Source organism: Homarus americanus, unplaced genomic scaffold (genome assembly GCF_018991925.1).
Source record: "Homarus americanus isolate GMGI-L3 unplaced genomic scaffold, GMGI_Hamer_2.0 scaffold38393, whole genome shotgun sequence".
In the NCBI taxonomy this organism is placed as follows: Eukaryota; Metazoa; Arthropoda; class Malacostraca; order Decapoda; family Nephropidae; genus Homarus; species Homarus americanus.
The window spans coordinates 467,839-486,353 of record NW_024719307.1 but is presented as its reverse complement, the minus strand read 5'-3'; the positions used below and the strand labels follow the sequence as shown (position 1 = coordinate 486,353).

Below are 18,515 nucleotides of genomic sequence, written 5' to 3'. Positions count from 1 at the left end.
ATGTAGCTGCACCTGTGAAAAGATAATAAAATCCTTTAGTCATTTATCGCTTGATGCATTTACAGTATAGGGTATTTGTTTACTTATGCTGTTTATCTTAGCTTAGCATAACCCAAACTAAGCGTCAACATTCGAAACAAAATTTCAGTTTAAAGGAGACAAAGATAAAGTAGCTGTACTGTACAGGTATGAAAACAATAAATGATGCACAAGAGTTCAGTACAAAGGGTCCCCAATATACAGTACACCAGGAAAGCAAAATGATGTAATAAGGTACAAATAGGGACCTGATTATTAAGTTGTTTTCTACTTACAGAATAGAAAAGTATTTATGATATTATTAAGTAATGACTTAAACAAAAAAGCATTTCCGTGTTAAAAAATAGTCTGTTAATTTTAAGTCATTTGAAATAGATTTAACGTTAACCTAACTGCACTCGAACCTACAATTTTTTTTATCTTACCTTGAGGTGTGAATGAGTTCACCTTAACTGTGCTTTATAATTGTCAACTTAATATCCAGTGTAATACCCATATACTTTTTCTTCCCTTAACCACCTACATATGCATTGTGCCTGTCACCCATTATTGAATTATTGCAAGGATAAATCTAGATACCCTGTATAGTTGATGCTGAGTGTGAAGCTCAACCACTACTCACAGTAAGATAAAATACAATGGAACCGAGAGTCGTCAAGAAGGATGCTGGTATACGATGCAAGATGGAGGTGCAGCAAAGGAGGTTCAAGTTCCTGCGTTGTTTATTCCAAGTCAATTAGTCGGTGACGTCAATCCGAAATGACGTATAGCATGATGATGTATGGAGGGGACCCCCTATACAGTCCTTAATACATTACGCTATTTCTTGTGATCCTTAACCATATAATTTAGTTCATTTTAATAAATTAGTCATATATTAAGGCATACACTGGAGGAAGAGTTAGCTACTGTCACCATGAATTTTTATAAATTACATAACTGTAGTTCAGGTGATTTGACTCGTTTATTTTTTTTAACATATCTAGATCAGAATGTATTGTTGTAGGAATAATCTACATTAACTCCTCTCCCTTTTTCCACAGCAAATGGAGAGATTTAAGGTGGTAGAAAGAGAAACGAAGACCAAAGCATACAGTAAGGAGGGGCTAGGGGCAGCACAAAACAAGGACCCAGCGCAACGGGAAAGAGAAGAAGTCAACAATTGGCTTAGTTCCTCGATAGATACCTTAAATATACAGGTGAGTTCGTTACTGCATTTAAAATTTTGATTTTTTTTTTTTTTATTATCTGGAAGCCCTGACAAATTCACAAAATTTTCTCTTACTATGAATATTAATAGTGTACTGTATACAGTAAAGTACTGTATAGTGCTGTACAGTATTGTACGTTATTAAGGGACAACTGGTAATGATGGACAGTAATGGGCACAAGTATACCATAAAGATCAGTTGTTAAATTTTTTGGATAAGTTGTGCGTGTGTCCTCCCCTATCAGGTGGTATGGATCAGGACCTGATAATTCTTTTAATTCTTTCAAAGGATTTTTCTTTTAAATAAAAATGGATCGCACGTTCCCCAAAAAATACCATCATAAAAGCCGAGATATTGTACATTGCTTTGAAAAGAAAAATCACCAAAATATAATGAAATGCTACAAAATATGTTTTAATGAACAATTTTGGTGTACGCAATGATTATAAGCCAATGATAAACATAAGTGAAATACAGTGGAGGACACGGAAATTAATGAGAAACTGTAGTACTGTACTGTATATACCTCTGGTTTTGATGCAGTGTGAGACTGTGAGGTCTAGCCAAGAAATAGAACTTTTATTTTGCAGTGACATACAGTACCAACACTAAGTCTATTGCTCTTGACATATACAGTACAGTACAGCACTGGACTGTACAGTATTGTACATATTTGAGATGTTTTGCTTTCACTGGATTTTACTTTCAGTGAGGTTTTATGTGAGGAAGAAATACTAAACTTATCCATTTAATATCTATTGACTTCAGATTAAACTCTGGAATATTAAACACATCAGCGGTCCCACAGTGGAAATATCTTGAATCCACTGCTTCACATAATGTTTCTGTAAACCGAATCACTACATGATTTTATTTTTTACTCAGTTAATCACCCAATATAGTACTGTACAGTACTGTGTGCTTATTTTTGTTTAATTTCTTTATAAACTGGGAAGCCTGGAGATGCCCGTGCACCGCTGCATCTTTTTGTGCTGTGAAAAAAATTACAAAATAAAATAACAGGAATTTTTGCAAGTACTATACTCTTCTGTAAATCCAAATGGCATTTTTTTTTTATACTACTGTATACTGTAATTTCAGAATTTATAAAGCAAATCTGTAAATCAGGGACTGCTTGTACTTGTATCTGGAACACCAGGAAAGTAATCAAATGAAATTACAGTAGATCTCCAATTTATCACGAGAGTGGGACCAAGAAATTATTTTTAAAATTGAACCATGTTAAATCACTTAATGTACTGTATTCCAGTGGGAAATACAGGGTAGGGAGTCACAAACTCAAACATACACCACAAAACTCTTAAAAGACCAGTTTTCTCACTTCTACACTACTGTAATTCTATTACAATATATTGAAACAATTTTAACAAAGTAACACTATAACTTGCTTTGTGTCTGAACAACTGCCTCCTGGACTGTAATTGTTCAGACTAAAAGTAACTAATGGAAGAATAGTACTCTGGCTGTTGTGAACCATGTGTGATCTGCTGTATAGTAGCCAGTCAGGTACAGTATTCATCAGTGAATCATTTGTCTTAGTTTAATATTCAACTTTTAACTCTTATAGGGCTGGTATATTTACTTACGCTGTCCTCCAAGGGTAGGGGTATATTTCGCTACATAGAAAACTGAGCAAGTCGCCGAAGATAATCTTATTCAAATGCATGTAGAATGCACCCTAATTAACATTAACATATTTAAATTATTTTTGTACCATTAGAAAGCTGAATCTTTTTTTCTACTACCCCCGGTAATTCACATTTAGTCAACAAATACAAGAAATAATAATTTCTTGGACAAATCACAAGTTGAACTGGGAGTACATGTTTTTGCATCTCTTAAGAGAGCCGCAGCATCATCATAGTAATCAGACAACAACACAGCCAAACAATGGCGCCAAAACCTAAACATCATGACTGTGATGTCCACTGTCATTTACATGTTTTCCTCTCAGACACCATAATTTATGATGTCCACTCCCTTCGAGGGTTAAGACCATACAGTATTAATGAAATACACCGTACATATGCTATACTGTATTGAAAATATTGAATTATTCTCTAAGACATTAAACATTAAATATACAGTATTTACATAAAAAGCCTGACTTGTTAGGGAGCCAACCAGAGGCAAAGAGGATAAAATACTGTGAACAGCTCCTTTAAGACACCACCTTTTCTCATCTCAACACTTATATCATCATTTCAAAAAAATTCTTTCATATGATTTACCTTGAGTACAAACAGCAACTTCTTGGACTGCAGGTGACTTAGGTGTGATTGATGAACCAATAGTACTAAAGATGGATTTTGTTTTGTTTATCTGGGATTTCATGAGTGAAGTGTCTAGTGGTTGGTCAGAGCTAGTAGATGGTGCGAGAACTTTACTTTTTCATCAGCTGATCTATTGTCGTTTTTTTTATATATATTAAACTTGAAGCAAAATCTCTACACTAGCTGTCTGTGCTCCAAGGTACTTTCTTCCCCTGTTATCAACTTTATATGCACAAGCTTCTTGTCTGATTTCCTGACAAGTGTATACAGGCATATCCTGGTTTATGAATGGGTTCTGTTCATTGATATTTTGTAAATTGAAGTGCTATACAGGGTGGTACATTTTCCCATAGTCTCCCATTATAAAAGCTGGGGGGAGATATTCTTATGGAGGAAAAATAAACATTAAAATGAAGTGTTACAAAACATTTTTAATTAAAATTTTTTTGTACTGTATGCAATGATTATAAGCCAATTATAAACAATTAGTGAAATACATGCAGTTCAATACTGTACAGTATTGATTTTATACAAGGTACTTATGAGAAACTGGACGATACTGAAAACAAAGTGAACAGTATGAATGGCTAAGGCAACTTTTGTAATAATTATATTACCCAAGTAATATATAATGATTAGAAAAATACATAGTCCTAGAACATGCAAACAAAGTATAAAATACTGTGTATGTGTATGATACCTGTACATACCAAACACCAAAAGAAAATGGTTCAGACTGGCACTTAAAGAAAATGTTAACTGCCATTCACAGCAGGGTAAACTCAACTCTGTGCTACTATAGCATGTGGTCTACAATATATTTAGGTTAGGTTAGGTAAAGTAAGGTAAGGTTAGGTTAGGTATATTATGCAAGGTAAGGTTAGGCTTCCTAAGGTAAGGTTAAGTTATGTAAGGTTAGGTTAGGTATATTACGTAAGGTAAGGTTAGGCTACCTAAGGTAAGGTTACATAAGGTAAGGTTAAGTTATGTAAGGTTAGGTTAAAGATATCTTCGTAGACTGCATAGTATAGTAGCACCCTAAACTCTTCCCTTTATGGTCCTTTTGTTGTGCTTGTATCGTATTTATGTTTTACTTCCACTTGTGTTTAGTCTTTGAGACTTTTCTTGAGGCACTACCTGGATGGATCTCCCCCGGTTACACAAGTCATCATCATCATCATCACCGTTTTACGGCCATTTTCCACGCTTGCGTATGTTAGCCACGGTAACCTGATGGAAGCTCTTCATGCAGCACGGTCTCTTGTAGTCTCTCTTGTTAGCTCCCTGACTTTAATGTCCTTTCTTACAGTACTGAAGAAAATCACTGCTCCAGACACTTTCACTGTGTTCTTGTGGACCAACATTAGGCTCTAGTAGTGGGGTGTTCTGGGTGGTTCCTGTCACCCATCATTCATTGTCTCATTAATCCTCATCATCTTCCCCAACGTTTTTGCCATAAGTAGAACTGTTTTTATTTACTCGAATAATTATTTTTTTCTCGTAACTTTGGGGAATTTCTTCGTAAACCAAAGCGTGGGACTTTTTTCTTTTTTTTTTCTTATAATTTTTCATAAACCATAGCTTCTTATGTGCGATTGTACCCGTAAGTAAAGAAGTGGTGACTTTATTTAATTTTGGGGAAATATTTTTTGTCATTTGGCCAAGTTTCAGAAGCTGGGAGGAATGAAGACCTTTTTAGCTGAAGTACTCGAATGTATTTGAAGGAAATATTTGCTGAAATCAAATTTTGGCAGATTTTGTTTTATATTTTTGATGTGTTGGATCTCCAGAACTGTAGAGCCAGAGGTTTATTTTTATTAATATTATTTCTAATACCTGTACAGTATTTTATTATTATTATTATTATTAGTAGTAGTAGTAGTAGTAGTACTGTATTATAAGGATGTGTAGAAGTGTTGACCAGAAAGATCAGGGTCTGCTTCGGTGGTATTGATATGCAGTGTTGAGATACAGTACTGTAATTGGAAATGAAAAGTTGGTAAAAAGAGTGTACAGTACAGTACAGTACAGTAAAATTCAGAGGTTGATGGTTGGAGAGAGAAAAAGATGACCAAGATGATGATGTGAGGGGGAAGGCTGGACATCCAGTAAACAGTGTGCTTAAATGACCAGAAAGCATGTTGCTCGTGTGTGTGTGTGTGGGGGGGGGTAGTTTTGCTGCAGTCCGGCGAGTTTATTGTGCATTCCATACTCATCTTATGAACAGTAGTGCAAAGATGTTTACAGAGTAGATGTCACAGAACAGATTCTAGTGGTCAGGGTATTGTGGTATTAAATGCTTCAGAATATATATATTTTTTTCTATACATGGGAGTTGACTTATTGACACCCGGTAGAGGGGCATACTGCTAGTGTGAGGCCATATGTTTGGTGGCACACTGTACATTTAACGTTATTCACGGGTGTAGGAGAGGCATTCAAGTAGCTTCATTCTGTTTTTAGTTCTGGACAAAGGAATTGATTTGGCTACTAGGTGCAAAAAGTGAATACAATCTTATTATAACAGCTCTCTTCCTGTCACAGGTAGAGTGCAGTGCCATTTTACACACAGTGTACATGGACCTGCCCCTAAAAGGTTCTATTTTCTTGTAGTCTAGTTCATCGTGTATGTGTGTGTGTGTGACCACATGTCTGGTCACACACTTTACATTTAGTTTTGTTCACATCTGCTTGAGGGGCAGACTGCCAGAGGCACTTATATCCTAACTTTAGTCTAATGGTTACATCATCTAGTGATCTACTTATCTTGTTACCTGCCCAATATATATTTTTACTTGATACATCTTATAATTGTAGACAACGGATTGACGAGAGCCTGTTTTCATATGTCTGCTTGCTTGAAATTCATCAGCAAGCTCTTTTCTGATTACAGTTTTAGGGTTCCTTTTTTACATGAGTTTGGTAAAGGCATCAACTCAGTCATTCACTGAGGCCTATGTGAAAAGGGATCCATAGCCATTTTATATAACACCTGTATCAACAAAGCACACATATTTGTGTCTGGTTGAAACACAAATACTGTACGTGACTCCTTAAATTGAGGGTGTTAAGCACAAGTAGTGTGGATAGGGAGTCATTGACGATGAGACTGTCTGTGATAGTGACTTCAACAAGTTTTATGGCTGTGAGTATGGCACATAGTTCAGTTTATAGAGTGGATGCTTAGTTATTGATTCTAACACCTTTCTCTATTGTATTACTGTTAGGTTGAGTCACAATGACAGCACTTCCAGTCCTCTAGCAGGCAGTGTTGAGAGAGCCATCAGTATAGTAGATGGTCAGTGCTCTTGTGTCTCAACTTTTTACAGGGGGTCTAGTCCATATATGTGTAGCTGTAATTTGGATCCATTTAGATTCACCAGCTCCATGACTCATATATTCTAGCCGTTTTATGGACACAATATATCTGGACCTCCATGCAAAAGCTTCAGGGCTATCATGAGGTTGAGTTCTATTATTCTATCTTTGACACTGGCTATTCCGAGTTCCTTCCACGTATAGAGTACTTCAGTGCTCATAGGACAGCCTAAGATAATTCTAAGGGCTTTATTTTGCATTTTATCTTTGTTAATGCCTTTCCCAAAACGAAGGACCAGGGATGGTGCGTGATAATATCTGAGATCTTACAGTATAGAGCCTTGGTACATTATTTTAAGAATTCTACTATTAGCATCATAGTTTGGGTTCCAAGCTGCTACACTTCTTTACATGGGTTAGAGACACCAAGATATTTAAAAGTAGGAGACATAGTCAGTGGTATTGTTATCTATCTTAAACTTTTGGTTATCAGCTTGTCAAGTGAATACTTTAGTTTTCTCAGTGGAGGTGGTGAAACCAAGGTTCTCACAGACTGCCTGTACTTGGTTTAAGGTAGTTTGCATTTCACATTGAGTTTTATATGTGGGAGAATGTCATCTGCATAACTGATAGTGATATTGTTGGGGCTCTCTGGAGTTGACTTTAATAATACATGCATGGGTACATTGAACAGAGTGGGGCAAAGCACTCCACCTTGGGGGTGCCAAGTTGCATATCTTTGATTTTATTTGTGTAACTCTGAAACAGTAAGGTAGCCACTTATCCAATGTATCAGACAACCTACTTATCCATTTTGGCGAGTTCATACAATATAAGTTACCAATTAACAATATCAAATGCAGCTAGGTCAAGAAATGTTGTATGTCTGTGCCTCTCATCCCCATGCATATTCAAGATTGCATTGATGCAATTATGTACACTTTTACTATGAGTGAAACCATTTACATTCTGGGATATGTGTTCTCTGATTCTATATAAGAGTTTATCTAGAACCATCCTCTCAAGGGTTTTACACAGGCAGCTAGTCATTGTTACGAGAGGAAAGGCGTCAGGCTGGTCCCAGCTTTGGTATTGGTATAATAATACTGTTAATCCATGATGTGGATAGTTAGCCTATAGCATGACTCATATTGTTTAATGCCAATAATGGATTATCTGGCACACGCCCTAGTAGTCTGACAATACTGTAGGTGATTCCATCCTCACCAGGATCTATCCCTGAAGAGGGCAGTGTCCAATTCCTACTCAGTACATTGTGTGTGGAACATCACTCTTATTTTGTTTGCCCAGCATGAAGTAAAAGAGGTTACTTTTTCAAGAAATTTCTCATCAAAGCATTCTCAGTTCCTACTTGGTAACATATAGCTAAGAGATATGACCCCACTTTGTTATTAACTTGTTTGCTTTTTGCAGTGGGTCTGGATGGGAGACATGCCTATTGTTTTTACTTCTGACTGTGTTTGTCTTTCCAGGTTTTGCTAAGGGGAGTATGTTCATTCAGGCTGATGACATGTTTTCCATGCATTTTGTTAATGTTCATCTGTGCTTTCCTGGACAACAGCAAGGGAGAATTTTTTTATTTTTTATTTTATTTTATTTATTTTTAGCATTTCAGGTGTTCTAACTTGTTTGTAACCCTTACCTTCCCTTCCATCTATAGCCTTAAGTTTTTTTTTTTCAGTTTGGGCTCATCATAACACTGCTGTTGTTTGTTTCTATTATGCTGAGCATGCTTCATTCTCTTTTCTAGCAGAGGTGTTGTTAGTGAAGAAAGCATAAGTTATGGCTTTTAAGATTGTCAGGGAGACATTGGTAATTGTCAGGCTTGTAATCCTTGCAGCTACCAGTCAGAGATGAAGTCAATGAACTGGCTTTCCTGTCCTTGCTTGATTGTGAGTCTACATCTGTTAAGTTTACCACCAGGGGAAATATATTGGCTTCATGTATGCTAGATTGGATTGGTGTGTGATTAAACATAAGGTTGGTGACTACATCAGAGCTATGAGTTGTGTTTGATAAATTGAATCCAACACTCTTGTATAGAACCCCACCATAGATGTGTGTTGGTTCAGTATTACCAGTGATTTTATCATCATAATTATGTACTTAGTAGTAAGATTAGTCTCCTGGCATTGGTGTTAGTGATGGGATCACTCAGTTTCTTGTGTCCATTGTTCAGGTCACCAATCAGGATGGTGGATTCAGTATGTGGAAGATCTATAAAGTGAAATTGATCTGAGGGAGCATAGGCATTTAGCACATTGAGTATTGAGGAACTCAGGTTTATTGTGAATCCATGATATTGAAAGTTGGTAGTCATTTTGAGTATGAAAGGTACATGTGGTCGTGATTTTTTTTTTATACACAGACATGTGTGAATAGAATTAGGATCATAATAGACATACTGTAGTTGGGCAGTCCTGGCAGAGACTTACCAGTAGGTGTGAGACACCCCTACAGATACACAGTATCAATGTCCTTGGTCACTATGTGGTAGAGGTCTGGGTTTCATTTTTTGAGGGATGAGATGTTCTATCTCATCACCTTCACCTCTTTATATGTCTGTCTGGTATTCACACTGGCTATTATTTACTACACTAAGAAGAAGTTGAAGACTCTTTAAGAATATTACCTTTTTCTTTGCTTCCTGTCCATTTGGCAGACAGGAGGCTCCCTAGGTGTCTAGAAACATTTCCGGAGGATGTATTAGATAACGGTTGTACTTCAGTGGAATACATGAATGCACTTTTGTCATGATATGCATCATCACCATTTTATGTTTTATTTATTCATCCTCACTGTCTTTGCACACAAGAACACTGCTCCCAGCATCATTATTTTCATCTGTTTGGACATGAGCTCCTGATGATTGTTGATTTTCCACATCTAGTACGGTACTGTTATTTGAATTTCTTCTATTTGTTTGCACTTTTTCCATTATTGCTTTATGTTGGTGTTCAATTTCTGTATTGTATTGCAGAGGCTTTTAAACATATGTTGAACTTTATGCTGAGTTTTGAGTTGTTTTATTTCATTTTTCATGTCTGTGATCTCTTCATTTTCATGTGTTCACTGGGTGTGTTGGTAACTTCTTGTTATATCAGTGCATCTATGTTGCTCCATGTTGATCTGCCATTGACTGCTGGTGATGGTCTTTGAGCTATGGTGGGGAGGATGGACCAGGGCCAGGGGTTGTCCCTAGGGAGCTCTCTCTTAACATTAGTGCTTCTTGAAACCCCTGCCTGGGTTGAGGGTCTAGATGTTGTGGAGGGCAGCGAGAGTGCCAATTGTCTTGCAGTTTATGCACCTCTTTTGAGTAATTCCATCTTGAACAATCTGAGTGTGTGTGTGAGAGTGAAGATCTTATTGTCACACATCCATCAGCTCTGAGTGTGTGTGTACGCTCGTCCGTGAGGTGGTTCTTTGTGTAGGTCGGGACAGATTTCACGTTCAGTTTTTACATACAGGTTTTAGTTAATTTTATGGTTTGGTGTTACTGAATTGAAGTTGTAACCTGTGGCTTGTGCTGGTGGAAATATAAATGCAGTGGAGTAGGGAAATAATGGGGGAAAGCATAAAGAAAGTAAAGGAGAAAAAAAGAGTAAAAGCGAGTATGGAAGTTATAAGAGATTTAAACATATAATCAGTGAGTTATAATGGGTGTGTTATTGTGTGCAGTTTTCTTATGTATGGCTTATGGTTATTGAAATATTGATTTATTCATATATATATTTTATTCATTTACAGATGGACCAATTTGAATCTGAAATTGAGTCTTTATTGGCAACGCAAAAGAAGAAGAAGATGGATAAAGATAAGTCTGACCGGATAGAGGACCTGAAGGAGTATATAGACAGACATCAGTACCACATTAAGAAGTTGGAGATCCTAATGAGAATGCTTGACAACCAATCTATAGACTGTGATCAGGTCAATATAATTTACTTTTATAATTTCTGGAGGTTTTAGTGTTTTTATTTTGTGTGTGTTGAATGCTATTGATGATTGTAATGGTGATGGTCTTATGAAGGTGAATATTTAAAAATTTTCTGAAGTGGGAAATGGCTGCTGGCATGATAGAAGGAAGTACCAAGAAAGTGAAGGTGTAACAATTGATGGTGTGACAAGTTTGAGAACATTTTAGGATAAGGAAAAAATTATCAGATTAGATGTGGTAGAAATTAGAAAATGGGAACGTGAAACAGTGAAAGGTTAAAAAGCTTATTAGGGACTAAATTAATGCATGTTTTGGGAAGAGAATTTTATTTGTTGTCAAAAAACAAATAATTTAAAGAATTTTTAGAACCTGTTGATGTGCCTGCCACTGAGGTCAAGAAACTCGCATCCCAGTCATATGAGGAATCACCCAAGAACACTCCCAAGAGTTTTAAATGCCTTAAGATTGAACTATGGTAGGCAAGTGATTTTAACACACTACAGTATTACTCTGTGTCGTTGTCATACAGTGGTAAAAGAGTCGAGCAGATCGTTCTCCGTCCTAATCGTGTGTAGAGAGAGTTGTTGTTGTCTCCTTGTGCCTGAGAAATGGCCTACTGTACATCAAACTAAGATTTCTTTTCAAAGCTCACTCATGCTTTATTTTTGCTCAGCTTCTTATTCTTATCAGCAGCAATGTGTCATCATTTGGAATATTACTCTCATGTGTGGGATGACACTCCACAATCCCACATTTCACTGTTAAACAACATATACTCTTGAGCTGTATGCCATATCAGTCAATCAGTCCCACCTTTCTTCCATACCTTCCATTTATGCCTTATAATCAGTCTTGCATATTTTTTCTTCCTCCTATTTTATATTCTTAGTATGAAGGAAAACCAATCTCTCATCTCCTCTCTTTTCAGTTCCATTTGCAAAATACATCATTGCATTTTCATCAGAGATGGAATAAAGCTGAACAATAAGGTTACATTTAAGTGAACTAATGTTAACAAATGATGGTATCCATTGAGCAGTAACTGTGTTATTATAACCTCTATATAGAATCAATAGCAGTATCTCCTTGGTATAAACAGTCTTGTTTACATTGGTAAAGAGAGAGAGATGTTTATGAAACACACAAGACTTAATAATCTGGTGGTTTGCCACGTGCACCTAGAGCGCCTTGCTGGGCAAATGCTGCAGAGGAGTTCATAGCCCAGTCAGTAGTTACTCATTGCATAGTCTTAGGCAAGTTATAGGACACCATTTGGTTATTGTTTTTCACTGGCGAGGTTTGGCAAATGGAGTGTTTTTGTTTTTCGTCTTGTATCTTATAATGTACAAAACAGTACAGTATGTGGATTGTAGTTAAACAGTGATTTCCCTGAGGCCATTGTCTGCATATTCATGAAGACATTCTCATTCAGTGTTAAGCTAAAGTCTCTAATTCCCTGTTGTAAATTTAACTAAATAAGATAAAATTACAAGTTAATGTCACATATTCTTTTCCCGTATTCTTCTAAATTTATTTGCCTTCATAATATTAATAACCTTATACTCTCTTTATGTTACAGGTGCTTGAAACTCATAGCATATAAAAGACAAAAAGTTATTTTCTTGGAAACTCCCCCACTCCAATCGTTTATACCTCTCGGCAGTACAGTACTATACATTGTATTACACCTGAATTATCCTCCTGGACCTCACAGAAAATATCTGCCTCTTCCCTTTTTTTTATAGGAATTGATACCCAAATTTGGACCTTATGGAGATTTAGTGAATTAATTGTTGCCTCGTGTGTCTTTGATGAAATTGTGTGTTAGAAGATCCTTGTATCTCATTTGTGGTGAGTCTCAAGCTGTTGATCCTCTGCTTCAAGAAACCTTCATTGCAGGGCCATTTCAATGGATCAGGCACTATCTGTTTTTATAACAGTTTATCCCCATCCAAAGTATGAATGTGGCAGTTACAAAGTGGTTGTAGTTAAGGCTTGTGGCAAACATTTTATATATTGCATCTTTATCATGGACCAGAATCCAGACATTGATGATGATATTTTGATTGTTTACATCCTGAAATGGCAGCCATTTTAAGTTTTGTTAAAAATCCTCTTCTATTTACATAGAAGACCTTAATATCTCTCAAATTGAATGGCTCCAACATAATGTCACAGTCTTTCTGCCCAAGACTCTGAGCTACTTTCAGTTGCTGTCACTATGCAATTCACATGCTAATTCTTGCTTCCCCAAATGTGGTAATATTCAGAGGTCAACGTAGGAAGGTTTATTATCCCTTAAAATATTACAATATAAATGTGATAGATTAAATATTGATTTGTAGTGACTCTTCAGGTGTCCATCTGCCAGCCAATTAGCTGCCTCAGTTGCAAGCTTCAAGTGAACAGACTACATTTTTTTTATGCCACAATTATTTTATTATTATTATTATTATTATTATTATTATTATTATTATTATTATAATAATAATATAATAATAATAATAATAATAATAATAATAATAATAATAATACAGGCAAACCTGATTTACTGGGGTTTGATTTATCTTGTCTCATGCTTTGATTTACGAGTGAAACCCTTAATGTAGGAGAAAAAGAAAATGAAATAGTGAGAATACAGGCAGCCTCCCAATACATTAAGTTCAGTGTATGAAATTCCAGTGCAACAAAAAGAAAAATTGTTCCATAAATCAGTTTACAAAGAAAATATCTGGTTACAAAAACATATTTCACCATTTTTTATTTTTTTCTAAGGTACGGTAATAATAAAAATATGCTAAAATATTTTTATTATTATTACCAATATGCTTACCTATTCCATTATTCTCTAACACCCACAATGTTATTAAGTTTACAAATAAGCTTTCAGTGTGTCATCATTCTCCTACAGACACCATATAACTTACTGCTTAAGCCCACAGGGGACAAGTAAACTTGTCTCCACCACCAGCACAGTCGCTCAGACAGTTGCCTCATTAGACAATTTCTCCTCATTTAATCTAATGTAATATGTGAAAAATTAAAAGAAAATTATTCTCTATTATTAAATTTCATGTTAATTATGTACAAGAAAGGTGTAAAGTTATAAGAGAAAATGTGGAATTTGGAAGTGGACAAATGAGATGTGGAAATTGTAGGCAACACCCGAGAGAGAGTTAGTGTAGTGTCAGCTGACTGATGGCAGCGTTCGTGTCATTAAAAAAAAAAAACACCGGGGATGTAGGATAAAATAACTCATCAGGGGTGAAGCTTAGTTTTCTTTTCTTTTTTTTTTCAAGAGAATTTATCTCCAATTATAGAATGAAAAGAGTGCAGCAGTCGAGTGGATACAGCGCTCGCCTCCTGTTCCGTGGGTCGGTGGTTTGATCCCCGAGCACTCCCAGTTCACCCAGCTGTAAATGGGTACCTAAATTTTCAACTTGGGGAAGTGAATGCAGTTGGGAGCAGTACCAGCCATGCTGCCTCCTTGTGTACCGAAGGCTTCGTATACAGTGTGTTGTAGCCACACTATCCCTTACAGGCAATCATGCCTATGGGACCCACTTTCAATTTTCATGCAATGGAAATCAGTGTATTACTTCAGTATTATATTTATTAGTTGGCTTATTATTCCATACTGTTCACATTGTTTCAAACCTTGCCCTGGTGTCTCATAAGTACAGGTATAAAATTATTACTCTACAATACTGCATGTTTACTATTGGCTTATAATCATTCTGTACATTAAAAATTGTCATTAAAGACATGTTTTTCTTGTCATTTTATGTTGTTTGGGGGAAGTTGTGATGCGATTTATGAAAAATAGATTACAAGTATTAAATGGTACAGAGCAAACTGGTTATGATGCTTGAACCAGTGTTGGTCACAGCTCCAGGTGTGTGTGTGTGACAACAGCATTTGTGCCATGTAACAAAGTTGGAATTTAGAAAGTCACAATAACTCATCAGGAGTTCAGCTTGTGTGTGCGTGTACTCATTTATATACAGTATATTATGAATTATTAATCAATTGATGCTAATGGGTAAGAATAGTAAGATACAGTAATTGAGTCACAAGATTAAAAGGATAGTTATTATACCAAATTATGAATATAAAACATAAATAGTAGTCAGTGAGCTTGTGGCTAGAAGTGAGAGGCTAAAACTATGTACTGTAGTATCTATGGCTGGAGATACAGGCACTTCCTGACTCTCTCAGAGAGAACATGTGCTGTAGGCCAATATATTCTTATTCGTTTGTTTAATCCATTGTAATATGAATATATTTTATATTATAAAGACAAATTAGAGGTTTTCATACAACTAAATAAACCTGAATTATGTAGGTAACCATAAAATCTTTCCATGGTAGACTAAGGCCTAAAGGACTAAACATGTTTCTGATGGCCGAGGTTACCTTCAGTATATGTGCTTATACAGCCAGCCAACCAGCCATCACAGATCTTAACCTGATACCTTTTGTGTGTGAGACGTATTTTATAGGGATTACGGTGTGTCTCTTTGGGGTCACTTCCCTTATTTACCATTAGACCCTGACCTCGCCAACCATGGGACAATTCTGGCTAAGTGTGGCAGCAGGAAATGGAAGATTGATTCAGATTTTTTTTCCCCCTAGAAGAACTCTCAGTGAGGTGATTTGAATTTTTCTCTCCATGGCATTGTGACAAGTCAACTAAAACATGGCCATTCGACTACACCCGGGTTTGCCTACATTTGTTCAAACAGAGTTGGACTCGATGGAGACCGTAGATGGTCCAGCCGTAAGTAGACCTTCAGTCATGTCTCCCACGTTTGAGGATGACAGTCTAAAAGGGGAAGGGAAGGTAATTATTTTTCAAAGGGATTAACCCCTTAAAGATGATTACGTTAATGAAGTGGAAAATCGCAATAAAAAAAAAGGTGTCATTCAATACAAAATAAAGAGTTAGGGATTGCAGCCCCCTTAAATTCACCCCAAAAAAAATAGAAAACTTACTATTGATTTTATTTTGCTTTCACACTATCCTGAAACAAACACCAAATAGAACTGTGCTTGGCAGTTCTAAAAGGACACATTAAATGCCGTGTAAGGAAAAATAAAGTGGAAATTCCACAAAATACTGTATTAAGGACAGTCTGTTAGGAGCTGAAAATTGCACAGCACCAATTTTATCGTGGGCTGAATTCAAATGTTATAAAAGGAGTGACTTAAAAGTCATTGGAGAAACTCAGCTCAACTTGCCTTATATGTTGCTGACAATTTCCACACCTCCAAACATTTCTTCACTTCCAAATTCCACACTTTGTCTTAAAACTGGGTTAGTGACTGTGTGAGTGAGCAGCCACTTGTCTTCACATGAGTTTGAAGAGCAAGTTACAGTACATGGTGTCTGTAGGAGAATAATGACACAGCTTGTTTGTAGACTAATAACATTGTGGGTGTTAGAAAATAAAGAAATAAGTTATTGGAATAAGTAAGCGTATTGACAGTTAAAAATATATTATTTGCATATTTATGTTATTACAAATTATTATTCTTTAAATAAAAATTTTGTGTTTTTGTTTATAAATCAAAACATGGGACCAAAAAATTTTTTAACTGATTTTTCATAAAAAAATTCTTATAAAGTGGGAGGAGCCTATTTATCATTTCTAGTTCTCTGTGCTGCAAAGTATGTACAGGCATTCTGTTGGAGTATTGGTGCTTTTCTGGAATGCATCTACCGTGTTAAACAAGGGATGACTGTACTGTACATATAAAAGTATAGGAAATTTGTATAAATGCTTTGAATTTACTGCAGCATTGAAGCTACTCATGATAGTTATTAAAAGTGTCATAGTTTTTTATGTGGAGTGAGTCAAGTTCACTTTAATAGCATTACAGTATTATCCAAATGGTTTTAAATTATCCAGTGTGCTCCAGCTTAAATGTGGGTTGGGTAGTTGGAAGTTTATTGCATGGAGATAGTCATGTAATATGTCTTCTGTTTTGTGAAGTTATACTGTATGTGGGTCTGGAGGTAAGGTTATATGTGGGTCTGGAGGTGAGGTTATATGTGGGTCTGGAGTTAAGGTTATATGTGGGTCTGGAGGTGAGGTTATGTGTGGGTCTGGAGTTAAGGTTATATGTGGGTCTGGAGGTGAGGTTATGTGTGGGTCTGGAGTTAAGGTTATATCTGGGTCTGGAGGTGAGGTTGTGTGTGGGTCTGGAGGTAAGGTTATATATGGGTCTGGAGGTGAGGTTATGTGTGGGTCAAATGGATCTGGATGTTTTTATTGGCCCTGAGATGATGTTGGTAGACACACACAGTATATGAGTAATGCTATACAGGTATTAAAAGAACTCATCGCCAAGAACTGCACACGTGGCAGTCATGTCATGTGCAGCTGGATGTGTTCATGTACTGGGTAGTCAGTTGTATGAGGAAGCTGTAAGCAACTGTCCAAGGTGAATGAATGACAAACAACGGATTTCACATAATATCCATAAAATTGATAACTTCATTGACCATCTCCTTTCTGTGTGTTATTTGTTTAATCTATTTCTGTATAGTGAAATGTGCACCCAAATTGTAAAGGTTATTGATGAAAATTATGTGGTACTTTGAAGTACTGTAATACATTTCATTTTGTTTTATTTTTACAGATTAAAATGATCAAAGAAGATGTCGAATACTACATCGAGTCCTCGCAAGACCCCGACTTCAGTGAAAATGTTGGGCTTTACGACGACATTGACATGGATGACCTGGATTATCCAACTCCTGAAATAACTGTAGGCAAAGTAAGTGAAGTACGTAACCATACTAACACTTCCTGCCTTTGATCTCATCAGACAAATTAGATGCATGGTCAGGGGTTCCATCAAAGGTAGGAAGAGGGGGTTACTTCTTAGGAATGTGGGGGGAGTCACTACTTGAAGCTCATCCCATTGTTTTTACTTTGGGTGTATGTTGAAAAATGTTACAGTAATGATAAAGGGTTAAATTCCTTTGAAAATACTCTAAGAAGAAACCCCCGATGCTTCTGTAGGTCTTTCATTTTAGTTGCATATGTTTGCAGGGAAATGTAAATTTTGTTATTGCTTGGTTTAAAACTTCTTGTATATTTGGTTTTCTTTCTCTCTCTCTCTCTCCTCTCATTTTCTTACAGTAGTGGAGCCCCTGAATGTTAAAGGGGAATGGCTCTTACACAATTGCTCATGGTTTAGGTGTACATATTACATGATGTACTTAATTATATCCCAAACAAATGGATAAAATAATGCTGAGTTATACATGCCTCTGCACATCTGTGTCTAATCAATAGATATGGCAACTCTAAAAGGGGTATATGGATTTTCTTATAACTTTTTCTGGGAAAAGGATCCCCCTGAGAGCTCTGTATCATATTCGTTACAAACCAATTGCAATTACCATCTTGACAGCCATTTTATTCTCTGAAATATTTATGAATGGTATCATAACTTGGTGCAACAACTGGAATGTGCAAGTGAAAGAAGTCTTCAGACTGATGAAGATGTTTTGGTACACAGTACAGTATATTGCTTGTTCATCTTGGGGGGGGTGATGAAAACATGCAATGTGTAATTAATTGTGTTGTACCAAACCAATTTGATTAGCAAATCTGAGAGGTTTTATAGCTCCCAAGGGGGGCAGACATGATAATGAAGATGATGAGCCACGGGGTAGTAGTA

At 36.3% G+C, this 18,515-nt stretch overlaps 1 protein-coding gene across 6 annotated transcripts in view; it reads left to right on the top strand.

Moving 5' to 3' along the window:
* Window positions 1-18,515, top strand: part of LOC121859968 (CCR4-NOT transcription complex subunit 3-like) — a 99,258-nt gene that overhangs the window by 27,059 nt on the left and 53,684 nt on the right. For 5 of the 6 annotated variants that reach the window (XM_042356943.1, XM_042356946.1, XM_042356947.1 and 2 more), the window contains 3 exons: window positions 1,083-1,238; window positions 10,631-10,813; window positions 17,466-17,603. In XM_042356943.1, the coding sequence (XP_042212877.1) occupies window positions 1,083-1,238; window positions 10,631-10,813; window positions 17,466-17,603 (477 nt within the window). The remainder of the gene's footprint in view (window positions 1-1,082; window positions 1,239-10,630; window positions 10,814-17,465; window positions 17,604-18,515) is intronic. The other variant, XM_042356945.1, reaches the window with a different exon arrangement.